At 54.5% G+C, this 15,946-nt stretch overlaps 7 protein-coding genes across 7 annotated transcripts; 3 read left to right on the forward strand and 4 right to left on the reverse strand.

Annotated features, from left to right (window-relative positions):
- Positions 1-4,263: 4,263 nt before the first annotated feature.
- On the forward strand, positions 4,264-5,200 carry TRIREDRAFT_104425 (uncharacterized protein; the record flags this gene model as incomplete). The annotated part of the gene is made up of 1 exon (XM_006962675.1): positions 4,264-5,200. A coding segment is annotated over one exon (937 nt), but the record flags the coding sequence as incomplete, so codon positions are not given.
- Positions 5,201-5,568: 368 nt separating this feature from the next.
- On the reverse strand, positions 5,569-7,004 carry TRIREDRAFT_56876 (glycosyltransferase family 69; the record flags this gene model as incomplete). Its single annotated transcript, XM_006962902.1, has 3 exons — positions 5,569-5,984; positions 6,080-6,308; positions 6,402-7,004. The coding sequence occupies 3 exons, from the start codon at positions 7,002-7,004 to the stop codon at positions 5,569-5,571; spliced, it is 1,248 nt and encodes a 415-aa protein (XP_006962964.1).
- Positions 7,005-7,533: 529 nt separating this feature from the next.
- On the reverse strand, positions 7,534-10,893 carry pmt1 (glycosyltransferase). The gene is made up of 4 exons (XM_006962903.1): positions 10,267-10,893; positions 9,851-10,126; positions 8,139-9,774; positions 7,534-8,071 (listed from the first exon to the last, which is right to left on the reverse strand). The coding sequence occupies exons 2-4, from the start codon at positions 10,112-10,114 to the stop codon at positions 7,650-7,652; spliced, it is 2,322 nt and encodes a 773-aa protein (XP_006962965.1). The 5' UTR covers positions 10,115-10,126; positions 10,267-10,893; the 3' UTR covers positions 7,534-7,649.
- Positions 10,894-11,686: 793 nt separating this feature from the next.
- On the forward strand, positions 11,687-12,404 carry TRIREDRAFT_75424 (mitochondrial matrix factor; the record flags this gene model as incomplete). The annotated part of the gene is made up of 4 exons (XM_006962676.1): positions 11,687-11,729; positions 11,807-11,820; positions 11,911-12,114; positions 12,198-12,404. 4 exons carry the CDS (start codon positions 11,687-11,689, stop codon positions 12,312-12,314), a joined length of 378 nt encoding a protein of 125 aa, XP_006962738.1. The 3' UTR covers positions 12,315-12,404.
- Positions 12,405-12,521: 117 nt separating this feature from the next.
- Positions 12,522-13,750, reverse strand: TRIREDRAFT_2660 (uncharacterized protein; the record flags this gene model as incomplete). The annotated part of the gene is made up of 3 exons (XM_006962432.1): positions 12,522-12,562; positions 12,626-13,453; positions 13,528-13,750. The coding sequence occupies 3 exons, from the start codon at positions 13,748-13,750 to the stop codon at positions 12,522-12,524; spliced, it is 1,092 nt and encodes a 363-aa protein (XP_006962494.1).
- A 363-nt stretch (positions 13,751-14,113) lies between these two features.
- TRIREDRAFT_75428 (uncharacterized protein) lies at positions 14,114-14,864 on the forward strand (the record flags this gene model as incomplete). Its single annotated transcript, XM_006962677.1, has 3 exons — positions 14,114-14,309; positions 14,367-14,583; positions 14,648-14,864. Coding segments are annotated over exons 1-3 (516 nt in total), but the record flags the coding sequence as incomplete, so codon positions are not given.
- Positions 14,865-15,009: 145 nt separating this feature from the next.
- Positions 15,010-15,862, reverse strand: TRIREDRAFT_56568 (uncharacterized protein; the record flags this gene model as incomplete). The annotated part of the gene is made up of 3 exons (XM_006962904.1): positions 15,010-15,174; positions 15,291-15,482; positions 15,545-15,862. The coding sequence occupies 3 exons, from the start codon at positions 15,860-15,862 to the stop codon at positions 15,010-15,012; spliced, it is 675 nt and encodes a 224-aa protein (XP_006962966.1).
- Positions 15,863-15,946: the final 84 nt, after the last annotated feature.

The raw sequence follows: 15,946 nt of genomic DNA on the forward strand, positions 1-15,946 counted from the left end.
CACACGCGCTGGCGACGCCCCCAAGCCAGGGAGCCGGCAGAGCACCCCCGATCCGCGTGATAGCGGCGCAGGTCTCGCTGCTATCGCCAGCGACAACGTGTCTGCACTGTTTCCGTGTATTCCGGGTCGGAAATCAGCAGTGCAAGCAGGTGCGACCTCTGCCCCGGCTTTTGCCAACTCCGCCGTTTGTATGGATGTACGAGTACGGAGTACTTGTACGATGAAGTCACCGCAAATGCATGGTGTCTGCAGACGGTACTTTGCGTTACACGGACTGGACGTTGAAATCAGGTTAATTTGCGCTGACAAAGGTGAGCAACAAAGCCGCTCAACTATCAATGCCAGTATGTACCTTAATTACTCACTGTTCTCGTCCATGTTAACCCCGATCATATCCTACCTACCTATTACCAGGTACCAACTGAGAAAGCATGATGTTACTATCGACGATTCTCTTGAAGAGCGAACCGCAAACACCAGTCTTCACTCGCAAATCCCCAAAAAAAATGCCCACTCGTGTGACTGGTTGGTGACGTGCCGGGACAGTGCCAAAGAAAGCCCAAAGAAAGCCCCAGGAGCCCATCGTGGAGCCTCGCGCAGGCGCATGGATCTCCTCTCCATCTCGTTGGCTGCTCCGACCCGCAAAAAGAGGCCAACAATGCCCTGCTTTTTTCGCTGCTTGGCTGCGCTCCTGCTTGCTTCCCCCCCCCCCCCCCCTGCCACAATGCTGCGACTGAGCCACCGCCGGATCGATGGATGCGAGTGATGATATTGATGATTACGGGTTGCATCTAATCGATGCGAGACAGACGAAGGAGGGCAGCCGAGAGGGCAACACCCGCACGAGAAGCTTTTTGCCCTCTTTTTTTCCCCTCTGTTTCTCCCTCTTCCTCACTTGTTGTTGGCGGCACGAGAGCGACAGCACAGCAGTGCGTCGCATTAGCAGGACGCAGGAAGTACATGCTGTACTACATAAGGTATTCGCACACGCATGGAAGCACGGGGTCGCTGCTTGACTTGCATGTAATAATAAATTGCGCCCCATGCTAGGAACTGCGCTCCCAATTCCGTACGAGTACCTTATTGATACGAAAATACATCAAGTAATACAACAAAGGACAGCAGCAGCAGCAATGTAACGAAATTATCGACTTGCGAGCATTGATGCACGATTCCAAGCCTGGCTCGATTCTCGTCTCCGCTACGCCGCTTTAGGCAATGCCCGAAAGTGGCCAGAGAGCAACCTGAACAGAACAGAAACCTGCAAGCAAAGCTTCGCCCATCTGTCCAGTCGAGCCCATCGTCAGTTCACCTCCTCGATCCACCAACCACCCAACTCAAAGCTGCGGCTAGTAATAGTTTTCCGTGGCCTCCTTTGTTGACGCCCAGTCACGGGTTAGCATCTCTCCTCGTTTCTCTGTATGGGAGTACAGTACATAGATACATACAACTACTTGCTGCTCGTCTGATTCGCAGCGTACGAGTGCCGGGGTCTTCTGTCTCGTCTGCAGGTCTGTCTGGGGTTTCGGCGCCCTGATTCGTTGGTTGTCCTCGCCATCAAGGCCATCCGGGTTCGATGGCGTCGAGGCTTGCTTCATCTGCGACTCTGTATGTAGTAGTATGTAGGACTCCGTGGCAGACAGTAAGCAGTTCTGGACACTATTACCTACCTACAGAAGACGGAGCACGAGCATCTCCTCTTGCTGCCACTTGTCTTACTGTGCTGCTGGGCAGGAATGCATGCATAGTCCCTACGGAGTACGGACCGTACATGCAGGTAGGTCTCATTCATTCCCACTCACTGATCCATCCATTCATTCATTCACGCTCTTGAGCTGGCGTCGATGCGGCTCTGTCTAGACGAGTTGCATAGTATCACTGCAAGCCACTGTGCTCCTCCCCAGTAGTACTAGGACCTCAATGGCGATGCAAGGACTCTTCTGCCTGTGAGACCATCTCGCACCTCCAAGCCTCTCTCATCCCCCACCCCCCACTGTCCTCCATCCATCCATCCACTCATCCTCCCAAGACAGTGAGTGACAATGTGCTGTGCTGTCTCGATGCATGTCAGATCCGGCCAATGCCACTTTGCTAAGAGACCCTCTCTCTCCCTCCCTCCCTCTCGATCCACACATAGGGCTGGACGACAACAGCGACGAGATGCAGCTCTGCCGGCTTTGCTCGACTATTGACTCATTCCCTGCCGCCGGCCAAATGCAGATCGATTGGTCTCAGTGGCGTAAATCCGTGATCCGTAGTCAAGATAGTACAGTAGAACGGTCCGTCCTTGTATGTAGCATCGTAGTGCTACTCGTATCAGAACTCTCTCTTCTTTGGGCACTGCCCATCGTCCCGTCACGGCATGCTCGATGCCGAATCCCCAGTCTGCTGTCATAGTACGTAGATAGGTATGGACCTTTGCCATGTCGGCACATCTGCATACAAGCCCAACCAAAGACGCAAACAACAGGCCATGCATCCATAATTCCCCCGTTCCCCGACTCTACTGTACTCGTACACACTCTCTCAACACCTCCATACCTTGTGTAGGTAGTTACTACAGGTATTACTGCTGCATACATGTAGGGACTCCCACCGTTCAAGGCAACACATGATCCAAATCGATCCTCCTCCCCCCCTGCACAGCCAATCACAAGGCCTCATATTGCGCAGCCTGCCAAGGCATCCAGATTCTCGTCCCCCTCGTAAGTAAACCCCGTCTTCTCTTCGTAATACTAACCGGGATCACATACCCGTTCCGATTCGAAAGAACCCTTGGCACATGTCACAAAGCCCAGCAAATGGATTCCAGGATTCCTTTTTCTTTTTTCTTTTTTACCACAAGAAAGGAGAGTGCAGAGAAAAAGGGTCCTTTTTTTCTTCCCCCGTCAGAAAGCGGGGAGAGAGAAGACTCGGGGTCGAAATGCGGCTGCCTTGAACCAGGTCCTCTTACAGTACCTAGGTATGTATGTAGACGGGGCGCGGCTCATTGTCCGTGAGATTTTGAGGCTCTGCTGCAAAAGTACGAGATCTTGTTCACTCTTGTTGTGGCCACGTTCAATCTCATCCTGGACATTTCTTGGGGCTTGCGTCGTCTGGTGATGTAATCCTTCCCGCCCCCGTTCTTCCTTGATCTTGATGGATTCTTCTTTCATCCTGCTACCTACCTATCAAGCTATGAGAATAGTCTGTGCCATCTGCTCAACTTCACTTTAGCCGAAAAAAAGGGGCGCCAGGATCAATCGGAGCAAGATCTGGCGCGCAACCGCTTGCGCGTCCCATAGATCGTAATCATCATAGTTATCGCTTCCCCTTTGCAACGACTCCATTTCCCCTTCAGGCAGACGAATTCTTGGTAAAAAGCAGTCAAACATAGCCCTGGAACACTGAATGAGAAGCAGACACATGGGACGACTTGGGGATTCACACGCCCCCCCCCCCTGGATGCCGCAAGGCACCGAAATTATTGACTTCTAGGCAGCTTTGAAATGCACTTTCCATGGCTTGAGATCTGGTTCCCGGAACTTTTGACAAGCGGAAACAGTGTTTTCTGGTAGTTGGATGCTGTGAATGGCGGTGGTTTTGGGGTTTGGAGGTGAAGCTGAAGTATCGTCATGTCCATTGACTGCGGATCATTTGGCTAACCTACAACGTATGGCTATACGTGCTTGCCCACCCTTGAGCGTCGCGATGCATCAGTTGTAGAACAAGTCATCCATCTCCCCTCTGTTCTAATATTTTCTAGCAAGGATTCGAATTGAGATGCAATTCATTCATTCGAAATCAACCGTGTCAGTTACGCAATGTTCAAAGAGTCCAATCACCGGGTGCTTAACAGAAAACTCCCCCTGAGCCGATGCTCAAATCACAAAACTCCAACTAACGTGTTCAATCCACGTATATGCACCCAGGCGATGGTGCCCATCTTTAACACTTCACATATCCATGCAACTTCATGTTCAACTTCACATTCACCATGTTCATCTAGTGTTTCTTCTAGTGATGCAAAGCCACCCAAGTCGAACACCTCGTCTTCTATTCTCAACATCGTAGGTATAACACCACCGCCATCTCGTAGAAGCCATCCCATCCCATCATCCACCACCAACCAAAGTATCCCAACTCCTCCAAAGAAAGCCTTAATCTCCCAATCCTACACTTTTGTCCCCCTAAATGCCCTCATCCAGCCGCCGTCGACGGTCATTCACCTGCCAACCCCTGGCTCGCCGCCTCCGAACCTTTGTCGGGAGCCTCTCCATCACAATGCCCAGCAACAAGCCCAAACGCCCACAGTCCACATACCCAGATGATACCCATGCCTCCTCTCCGTCCACTTCATCTTCACTCTCATCCTGGGTCGAAGTAGAGTCCAATCCAGAATCAGCCCTATCCCTAGAAACGGCCTCCATCTCCTCCATCCCCAGTGACACCTCCTCCTCCTCCTCCTCCTCCTCATCTTCCGGCTGGATTACCGACGACGACGACGAGCCCCTAGAGACAAACCCCGTACATGATTACTTCACCAACGCCCTCTCCCAACAAGCCCTCACCTCCCAACTCCAATCTCTCTCCACATCTTCCTCCTCATCCTCCCCCTCAACCCCAACTCCTCCCCCCTCCCCATCAACAGCAGCCCAGCCATACGACACATACACCCCCCTAACCACAACCACCTCCCTCCTCCAGCCACCTCACCAAACCCCCCACGAAATCTCCCGAAAACGCACCCAATTCTTCCTCCGCCTCCGCGCCTTCTACCAAGGCCTCCTCCCCGACGACCCCTTCCACGAATTCCTCGCCATATCAACATCCCGCTTCGGCGCCATCCTGCCCCCAGACATATATCTCGCATCAGGCCCCCCCTTCCCGCCCACGTCCACCCGCGGCACCATCCGCCTGCAATTCATCCGCGCAACTCTCAGCATGCCTCTCTCCGCACCATTGTCCCAGGTCGAAGGCTTCATCGGCAGGAACCCCTCCGTCGTGAGCCATCTGTGCTTCAACATCCAGCCGTTCTCCAATGTAGTTTTCAAGCCGCAGACTCATCATGGTCACCAGATCTATGTGTCGGGACGGGATGCGCTGGAGTGTAACGCGCGGTTGTTGAGGGCGTTGAAGGAGATTGCCTGGGAGGATGAGAGCGCGGACTGGGTTGTGGGCCTTGCGAGGACGGAGGATGCGAGGAGGCTTTCTGCGTTGTGTAAGAGAACGGGGAAGTGTATTCTGCCGAGTGTGCGTGAGAGGATGTTGAGGGTGGAGGAGAAGGGGGAGAGGCCTGTGCAGGATGAGCAGTGGCACAGGCAGGCTGTCAGAGAGATGAGAAGGGAGCGGCCAAGGAGTTTGCTGAGCAACGCTGTTTTACCTCACGATGTTGTGGAGGTGACAAAGTAGGTAGAGTTGGCAAGGAAGGGAGATGTTCATAGAGCGGATGGGCTTATGGGGGTAATATCTTGTAGTAAAACGACTGGAACGGGAGACGCATGGGCTCTCTTATCATGTGCTTGTGTTACGCTAGATCAAGAGGCACTCAAATCAACGACTTCTAAGCAGAGTAATATGTATGCATCATCACACATGAGCCCACCCATTCTCAACCAAGACCTGCATCTCATTGATCAGGCAAAACTCCCCCGGCTCGCGATTCCCATCCTTCTCCTTCTCCCACCGCCGCACCCTCGACCTCACCACCCACCGATCAAGCGTCCACGCCGTCCATCTCCTGATCCGATTCTCCCACAGCCCCGTAAAGATGTCCCACGCAGACACCCACGACCTGCCCGGCGGATGCGTCGCAGCGTAGGCTGGGTAGTTGTAGCCCACCCTCACCCTCGGGTTGAGATACACGCCCTTGGTCTTGGACAGCGGGTTGTCCGCGTGGATGAGGCAGCATTCCGAGCCTTCGAGGTGGTGCGCGGCGAGAGAATCCGGCACGGCGCGGAAACGCAGCTTTGTCGACGACACAAAGGGGTCGGCCGGCATCGCAACTAGCAGACGGGGGCAAAACCCCCCCAAGTATCAGCTTCATTCACCCTCAACGCGCATCTCCGATATGGAAAAAAAACTCCTCTTGATGACCAACCTATGCCGTTCCAGCAGCTGGTGACGGGGACCGCGTCCACATGGTTCACCAGCGCATTCCTCGAGTCCCTCGCCCCAAAGTACGGCCACGTCTGCATCGCGTGCGCATTCCCCTCGCTGTCGCGCAGCGCAAAGGTGTCGTAGTACAGTGGCGGCTTCGAAAAGTCTAGAGAGCACGCCGCGGCATAGTTCCCGCCGTTGGTGTCCAGCAACGTCAACACGTCGTCGATCTGTCCACAATAATTTCAAGCCACGTTAGCCCATCATCCGTCCATCCACCAAAAGCCCTCCCCAGTTGATTATAAGAGCTTTGTTGTCCGTACCGTAAACACCACATCGTTCAGAAACAAGACCTTGTCAAACGTGACGCCCTTCTTGCTCAGCTCAACCAGATCCTGTATCGTCCTGTTCCTCAGCCTCGCCAGGTAGGGAATCCTTCTCAGTTCCCTCCTGCCCCTCGCCGTATCGATCCAGCCCTCCCCTCGCTCCTCGGCCGCCTTGTTGATCTCGTCCTCGTGCGTCGTATCCGACACCTCGACCCGCCTCGGCACGTTCCTCTTGTCGAGCTCGGCGTCCAGCTCCCGCAGCGCCTCCTTGCTGTCGTCCCAGCTCCCGCTCTCGTATATGCTCACAAAGACATTGTCCGGGCCAAACGTCTCCGTCAGCTGAATCACCGCGTCGTTCCAGTAGTCCTTGAGCACCTGCGCGTTGTTCCAGTGCATGCTCGCAATGTATATCCTCTCGCGCGGTCGCGCCGCCCCGCTGCCTCGGCGCAGCAGGTGCTGCCGGTCTCCCTCGACGATCTTGTGGTGAATCCGAAGGACATCGAGAAGGTTGATCAAGAAGAAAAGAAAGAGTACGACTCTCGTCGTTCGCCAGCGAATGATTCGACGGAGGTACAGCCGGTTCGCTGCGGATAGCAGCATCGTTTGCTTGCTTGTGAAACGAGTGAATGACGAGTAAATGCACGGCTACTAGAACAAGTAGATGCTCGCTAATGTCATAGAGTAACGATCCGTGTGCCAGCCCATCGTGCCAGTCTCTGGGCGCGACGCGGCAATTGCTGTGTCTGAGCTCGTAATGTGTGTAGCTCGACAAGCTCCCCTTGGCAATGAGGAGCGCAAGTTGATGATGCTTGCTGAGCTCTGGTCAAACGCCAATAGCTTCAATACGAGCTTACGTAACAAAAGGGGAAAACATACAAACAAACAAGAACACCCACGTCGAGGTTGACTTTTCCTACATCGAGCTCTATGTGAAATGGAAATCTTCAATTTTAGTGAAAACAAACACCTTTGATTATTCTGCCTTTGAAGCGCCAGACACGCGCCATATTTTTCAATGGTTTACCAACTCCATATGCTCCCACTGACCTCCCCTTTTATTGTACACATTCAAGCAGATGCCATCAACTTAACAAGCCCCTTGATGAGGTATGTCGCTCACAATAGCAGTCGGCAACACATATCGTGGGCCATTCATTAGCTGGCACAAACCATCATCTCCCGCCCCCCCAATCGGCCTCTTCTTCAGCATCATGACCGCCCCCTTCTGGCTGTCATCATCATCGTCTACTTGGCAAAGTGAAGATCATATCCAAGCCACTTTCTCCTGAGAACCTCCTCAACAGACAGTCCGGGGTAGCCATACGTCAACGGCAAGAAGAAGTACCAGCTAGCCGCGGCGGCAGCGAGAATCACAAAGCAAGCGATCCAGGCACCGGCCATGCTCTTGCCAGCAAACCGCTCGCGAGCCGTGATGTGTCTCCGAGGACCAGTAGCCTTGGGGTTTTTGGATCGCGAAGGCTCCTCGTCTGCCGGGTCCGTGTTAAAGATGAACTCGACGAGGGAGCCCGTGACCAGGCAGGACGCCAAATGGGCAGGCAAGTAGTGATGCAAGAACAGCTGACGACCCATGAGGAAAAAGGGGAAGTAGTGGGTGGCCCAGGCAAGGAAGAAGAAGCCGGTAGAGTTGTACAGTCGGGAGCGGGTGCCTTGAGTCACGTTAGGATTTTGGGAAACAGTGAAGAGAAAGGAGACTACAAGAGGCTTAGTACTTACGGTGATCCAGAGCATCGATGCCTCGGCGCAGCGAGACCTGATCAGCTCCAATGATGCCGGCAAACACAGCCAGCAGACTGCTGGCAAGCCACCAGCCGATGGGGTTGCCCACAAAGTAGATTTGCTGGCGTGTGTCATTCTGCGTCCAGAAGCTCACTCCGCGGAGGAGGAATGGCCAGTGGTAGGGCTGGCTGGAGTAGGGGTGGCTGCTGGTCAGCTTGTTGTTGTGGTAGAACATGGACCTCTGCAGCTCAAACCACTTGCGGAGGAACGGCAGCGACTTGACCTTGCGCTGCTCCTTGTGGCGGCGAGCGTCGTCTTCCGGGAGCGAAGGAATGTCTTCGGCAATCCAGACGTTGGAGCTGGGAGTGATTTGCTTGTTGCCGTTGATTTCCTGCTGCCTGTAGGCCCACTCGGGAAGGGGCGTGGTATGAGTCCACATGGCCACCTTGCTGGGGAAGTGAATGAGCTTGAAGTGGCTGGCAACGGTCTTGAAGTCCTGGCCGGTCTTGCCTCCCTCAATCCGGATCTCGAACAGAGTGTCGTTTTGGCGCTCGCCGAATGCTTCCTCGGGGGTCACACAGGTGAACTCCTGGTTGGTAGGGTAGTAGGGCGAGGCGACATCATGGGAGAGCAGGATCTTGTCCGTGACAATGTGTCGAAGTCGCACCAAGTCTTGATTCTTAACGTTACGGCCGAGCTTCTGGTCATTGTCGGCAGGGAGGATCTGCCAGTAGTTGTTGGTGTCGTTGTGGGGGTAGCCGGTGACCTGTTGGCCTTGGCTGGAGATGCGGCCGTCGTCATATCGCAGAGGGTAGGTGTCGGTGTGGCTGTGAAGATACGCCTTGGTCTCCTTGTGCCTGATGGTGATGGTATCGTAGTACTGGATGTCGACGGCGCTTGCCAGCATGACGTTGTCGCTCAACGTCTCCTGGAACTCGGGAGTCATGAAGTCGTCGCCGGGACCGGATCGGGTCAGGACGGAAAAGTGCACCTGGAACCAGAAGAGGTAGAAGAGGAAGGGCAAGATGATGAGGCCAAAGGCGCGGGCTGCAAAGTGCTTTCCAAACTCTGGCATGCTGATGGCTCCATAGCGGCGCTTGATATCCAAAAGATCCCACAGATCAATGATGACGGCGGAGCCAATGGTGACAAAGGCAAAGAGACCGACATACTTGGTCGAGATGTCGCACGACAGCGCAAAGCCGGTCAGGATGAGCCACTTCCACCACTTGCGGCTAAAGGGCTCGTGCCGCAGCTTGTAGAACTTGATGTAGAACAAGAGACTGCAGGCCATGGCGAGCACCAGGGTGGCGTCGAGCAGAATGAGGCGGGTCTGGCCAATGTGCGCATTGTCCAGGAGGATCAGGCCGGTCGCGACAAGGCAAGCCGGCACACTATAGCCAGACTCCCACATGATGAGGTATGTGACCGACACAGTCAATGCGCCGAGGAAGGCGGGCAAGGCTCGGAAGGCGACATAGGGCACCTTGTTGGCCACGTAGGAGTCGCCAATGTTGTCGAAGTGGAAGTGACCGTCGTAGCCAACCAGCCAGCCAACGAAGGCGAAGAGCAGCTTGGCGAAAGGGGGGTGGACGTCGAAGAAGTAGGTTCGCTGGAGGTAGTAGGAGGCGAACTATTGCAGGGTTGAGGAGTCAGCTTCGTGCCATTGAAGGTTGCAGCAGGATTAGCATCAGCAGAAGTCGTATTACCTTTCCAAAATGCACCTCGTCAAAGACGACCTCGTCGGGGTGGCTGATGCCCCAGAATCGCGTGACAAAGCCGAGGATCGTCACCAGCGTCAGGGCAAGCTTGTGCTCGAGCTCGCCTCTCTGGATGTTTCGGCGCGACGACAGAGCGGCCTTGGAGAGCTTGTCGAGCTCGACCTCGGGAACGAATGCCGACTCGACAGGCGCCTGCTTGGACGCAACGTTCCGCTGTCGCAGGCTGCCCTGCGGCGTTGGACTTCGAGCCATGGCTCTAAAATGCTTCACAGAAGAGAAAGCAGTTAGCGATGTGAGAGGTTGTGTGGTTTGCAATCAAGGCGAGGCTGGATTCTGGAGTCGTTGAAGGCTGAGACCTGTGCAACTTGTCCGCAAGGTCGAGATTCGGCAGGACAAGGACTTACAGGAAAAGGGGAAAGCTGCCTATGCGGTGGTTTGGAGCGAGGATCGAAGAAAGAGAAGAAGAATAAAGGAGAGAAGAGAATGTAATGGAAGAGCAGAAAAGGAAAAAGGAAAAAAAAGAGGCCCGCGATGGCGAATTGGCGATGGTTGAGCCTCTCTCCGTGAAGTCCAAGGTTGGAGGCCAGCGCTGAGGCGAACGTGTCTTTAGGTGTTTCTGGAGCCACTAAAAATGCGGCAGGGGTCCAGCCACGCCACAGACAATACGTAACTGTGGCCTCGCCTCTGGACCCGGCAGTTGCTTCAATATTGCCGAGTCATGGACAATCATTCATTGCTTCGACTGTCTTCTTATGTGAAATTGATTCAAAATGTATTGTTTGCGACTTGATTACTGGCTTGGAAATACTCAAGCAGCATCTTTTGGTGGAGGATTAAGCTGTTAGGAACATGAACCTGAAGCTTTACATAATGGCCCTCACATGCCGGCTTGTCTCGAACCCCTACTACCTTATGGGTAGGTACCCAGGCTCTACTCCGTTTTTGGCACCGGCATGAAGTGCATGTACAGTATATGACGCGTGAAGAGACATCAATTGTTGGCTCTCTGGATTGAAGAATTGGTGACTTTAGCCAGCCAAGCTCAGATTATCCGAGTGAGGCTCATTCGTCGCAACAAGAAGCCACCTTGGGATTGCATTTACAGGGGGAGGGGCCTATACTGTAAGTGAAACAAGAGCCATCTTGTCATCCTCCTATGCTTGGCCGAATCTCCATTGGACTCTTATTAGGTAGGTATACAAACCGTAGGTAAGCATATGTAAAGAAGACATACATTCTCCCCAACTCTCATGTCCATTCGTGGATCAGTCAGAGGAATTGTCACATCATCCCCCGTCCCTCAGACAGGCTATAGAAATTCCAAGGGCCAACAGTTCTGTACGCCCTGCAGCAACAATACATGTAGTACCTTCTTGGAACCGTTAAGGTAGCCTCTCACCCAACCCGAGTTCCCTCTTAAGTAAGCGCCGCTCTCTCTGGGCCGTGGAAACCCGCCCGCCTCTCACCAAACCCAAGGCGGGGTGAAGCTTTCCGTTCCGGCCCTCGGAGCAGTGTCCCCATCTAAAGCCATACCTAGTAGCTCACCAGGACAAGCTCTACCACTACGATAATAAACCGCACGCAAACACCAACACCAACACCAACATTCTCCCAACCTCTTCTCCTCCCTCTCGAGTTCCCCGAATCCTCCAATTCCACTTACGACGACCTCCAAAGTAGGTTCATACATCCATGTCGTTGTCAATCACTCGCAGCCTGGCCCGGCCTCTCACCAGACGCCTTGCTGCTATTGCTGCTACTGCCACTACTGCTGTCAGACCCAAGTTTACACCCGTCACAGCTTTTGCCAGATCAAAGTCAAACATGGCCGACCAGACCATCGTCTACACCAAGGATGCCCCCTTCCGTGAGTCCAATTCTTCTATCCTCATGTCAACAACCACTCCATGAGCCATATCAGGACTAACAATGGCCGACATGCAGCCCTGGGCCCCTATGTAAGTTGCCTCACAGTCACCCATCACACCAGCTACAGATGCAAGATGAAATGATTCTCATCTAACATCTCCATCCTACCTACCTACTAGTCCCAAGCCATCAAGACCCCCACGGCCATCTACTGCTCGGGCCAAATCCCCCTCACCGCCGATGGCACCCTGATTGAGGGCACCATTGCCGAAAAGACTCGCTTGTGCTGCGAGAACCTCGACGCTGTCCTCAAGCAGGCCGGCTCTTCCCTCTCCAAGGTCGTCAAGACGACCATTTTCATCTCCGACATGGCCCACTTTGCTGTAAGTCGGCGGCCCCTTGAATGCCATGCCATCGAGGTGGGAAGAAGAAGAAGTAGTAGAGTCTCACAATGCATCGTGTGTAGGAAATGAACGGAGAGTACGAAAAGTTCTTCTCCCACAAGCCCGCCCGAAGCTGTGTGGCCGTCAAGACGCTCCCTAAGAACGTCGACGTTGAGATGGAGGCCATTGCCCTGCCTTAAGGTAGACGGCTGTTGCAGAAAATGCTGTAAAAGTTTACATGTACCTATACATAAGTTTACACGCTTATACAATCCAAAAGAGTCAAATACACTTGCGTCGGCTCCAGATGTTGACCTGTAGAATGCTGGCAATATCGCCATGACCAGCTAGCTCCCATGCGAGGACGACGCACTATGTAAATCCTCCCACTTCTACAACCGCTGACTCTAAGCAGTCCAAATCACCACTCGTCCATCAACACCGCTGGCTGAAGTGGTCGTTAGCAATTGTTGCACATAAGGGGAGGACCTAAGACAGACTGTGTACTTACAGCTGAACTTGGTGACTCTGCCACCAGACTCCTCGTAGGGCCTGATGGTGGCAATCGTGTTCTGGTGGATCGTCTTGAGCTGTGTGTCGTCCTTGACCTTTCCCTTGAGGTCCATCTGCCTGAACATGTTCAAGGCAGACTCCTCGCGCTGCTCGCCGTGACCGGCGCTACCCTTGGACTCGACAGTCCCCACGAGCTGCCAGCCCCCTTCGCTTCCCTGGAAACGGAAAGCCTCGCAATCGTAGCCGGCGGCAATGATCTCGTCTTCAGCCTTCCAGATCAAGCTCTTGAAGGGCAGAAGCTGGGTCGGGACGCTCAGCACAGCCCTGGGAGGCTGCTCCGGACCGCTAGGGTAGACGACCGTGATGCTGCTGTCGTGAGCAGCAAATGCGAGGGCATTTCCGCTGGGGGAAAACGACACAGAGTGAACCCAGCCAGCAGAGTTGTTCATGTATTCTCCGCAGACAGTGTTGAAGGGCAATCGCTCGCCCCAGACACCAGGCTCAGGGCGCTCGTCGACACCCTTGACAAAGGCCGAGAACACCCGGGCGTGGGCATCCGTGGAGCCCGCCGCGAGGAGCACAGAGTTGGGGTGCCACGCAACGCTGGTGATGGTGCTGCGGATCGGCTTCTTCAGGTGCTTCGAGACCCACCAGTCGTTTTCCTCCTCGAAGTAGCAGACGGCAATGACGCGGTCGCCGGAGCCGACGGCGAACTTGGTCTCGGAAGGCGACCATCGGACGAACGTGGCGGCGCGGCTGATTCGTAGAAGCACCAGCGTGGGCTTGTATCCGGTAGGAGAGGGCTCCCAGACGAGCGCATTTCGGTCTGGTGAAGCGTCAGCATTCAGGAGGCGAAAGGAGGTCGTATAAAGGAAACACGGCCGAAGAGACGCAACGCACCCTGAGAGCAAGACACGATGCGGCCGCTGTTCGGGGCAATGTCGACGCTGGTGACCGTCTTGTCATGGCCCTTGAGCACGTCCTTGAGCTTGAAGGCGTTTCCAGCCTTGCCGTAGAGCTCGACGGTCGAGTCGCGAGCCACAGCGAGGGTTGCGTGGTCGGCCGAGAAGGAGTGGTCGGCAATGGGGTTGTGGAACAGGTGGTGGACTTCGGGAGCAGCCATGGTGGACGACGGACGATAGGAGTAGCTCTCTACTATCGTGGGTGAAGAGGTAGAAGCTCGAGTTGACTGGAGGGAGCAAAGATGATTTGTGTGCTGGAGTTGAGAGGTTGAAGCCGTCGCACCTTGGCTACGAGATGGCGGGGGTGACGTTGCTGCTCCGGGTACGTACCCCAAGCCCCTGGCCATAAGCGGATGGCAGCCAGAGGCGAGGTACCAAAGTACAGGTACCGGCTACAGCGAGCACCTGCAAGCTTGGGCCACCTCTGGCGTTGCTCGCAAGCCCAGAGTCGGCCTGGAACCAAAAAAATCCACATTGAACCATTTCATCACCATACAACAAACAGCCAAGTCGAATTCACGCTCTGCCTACGAAGCGACGACGAACCACGCAGTATTTGCTCTGTTTCTGCTCTTGAAGGAAGAGAATTCGAACAGCTTTGTCTCCAGAGCGCTCACATCCGTCCAAGCAACACACAATGGCGTCGGCTGCTGCTCCTCGCGGTCTCGCGCCAAACGCCTCTCTGCCCGCCAAAGTGCAGCCAATCCCTCCTAATCAGACGTGAGTTGCCGTCTATTGTCTAGGATTTTCGTTGCTGCTCATCTAACACTCGTCTAGTATCTACATCACAAACCTTCCCTCAGCCAAGATACAGAAGCAAGACCTGCGGACGGCGCTCTACATGCTCTTCTCGACCTTCGGCCCGGTTCTCGACATCGTCGCCCTCAAGACGATGGAAATGCGCGGCCAGGCACACATTGTGTTTCGCGATATCCAGGCCGCGACTCAGGCAATGCGAACAATGGACGGGCAGACCTTTTTGGGCCGCCCAATGGTAGGTTCCTCCGGTTCTGAATGGCCCTGTTGTTGGCATGGGGATTGACATGACACGCCCTTAGAAAATCCAATACGCCAAGTCCAAGTCGCATTTCGTGGCGAAGCTCGATGGCACATTCAAGATCCCGTCAACAACAGCTGGTGCCGCGACTGTGGAGCAGACCGAGCTGCAGCAGAGCATCTTCAACGCACCGCCGCCCGGATCGGCTCCCGAAAAGCCTGCGGCGCCGGCTGCCAACCAAGCTGCAAAGAACCCTGAAGCGGACGAGAACCGCGGTCAGAAGCGGACTCGCGAGGAGGAGGAGGAAGAGAGCGACGAGGATGTTGCCATGGAGGAAGACAGCGATGATGAATGATTACGCTTCTTCAAGCCAAGGCTATCCCGATGAAGGACGGGGATTTATTACACATCGATACCGCGTCGTCATTCGGTGGCCATTTCCTTGGGAACCCAGAGGCCGACGCAGCCTCCTACGAGGCCGAACCAGACCATGAGATAATTCTCCCGCGAGCAGTTAAAGCTGGAGATGGCGTCTCCTATCAGACACGGGTGAAGGAAGAATGAGGGGACCCCGGTGATGGGGTGATGCTACAGGCAAGCTGTTAGTGCGGCCGAACCGACACTGGACTTTGGGATACCAGAATTGACTTGTGCAAATAGCAATGGAAACTCACGTCTGCCGAGATCCCTCCGATGCCTCCCACTCCACGACGGAGCCCATCTTTATAGCTGTCAGGAACCAGGCGACGGAAGACGGTGTCGATGTTGAAAGCAGGCTCCTCGGAGGGGAGATCGTGGAGGCTGAACCAGAGGCACGGCACTCTGTAGGTGGGGTGTAGATGGACCTCGTACGCTACATAGCCGAACCCCGGCGTCTCTTTTTGCTGTATGTGTTTCTAGGAACGCGTGAGAAGCACGCTCAAGGGGCAGCTGTAGGATAGTCAACGAGGTAGCATACCGCATCAGCCTCTTCGGCATCAGCCATGTCATCATCGCCCTGGAGAAACGGGTTGCCAGCATTATCTGAGATGGAAAAGCCGCCCAGGTCGAGTGATATGTCGTCGGGGTCCACCGTCTCCTCCAACGGACGGATGATCTGGATGTATGTCGTGTATCCGCTCGAGGTTGAGTATGTGAGATCCAGCGAAGTGCAGACTCTGAGCTTCCACTTCTTCCTCATGGGGCCGAGAGTTGCTCTGCAGTACTGGCTGTCGAAGTGATGACATATTTCAGAAAATTCTTCTGGGCTGAGGAAGGGAAAGTCTTTAATGTCCATGATACTGGAGGCTGTGGATCAAGAAATCTGTGTCGCTCCAAGTCTGTCTCTTGTGGAGGTTGCTGTCCCGTATCAAAGGTTCGA

This window comes from Trichoderma reesei, assembly GCF_000167675.1.
Source record: "Trichoderma reesei QM6a unplaced genomic scaffold TRIREscaffold_3, whole genome shotgun sequence".
NCBI lineage: Eukaryota > Fungi > Ascomycota > Sordariomycetes > Hypocreales > Hypocreaceae > Trichoderma > Trichoderma reesei.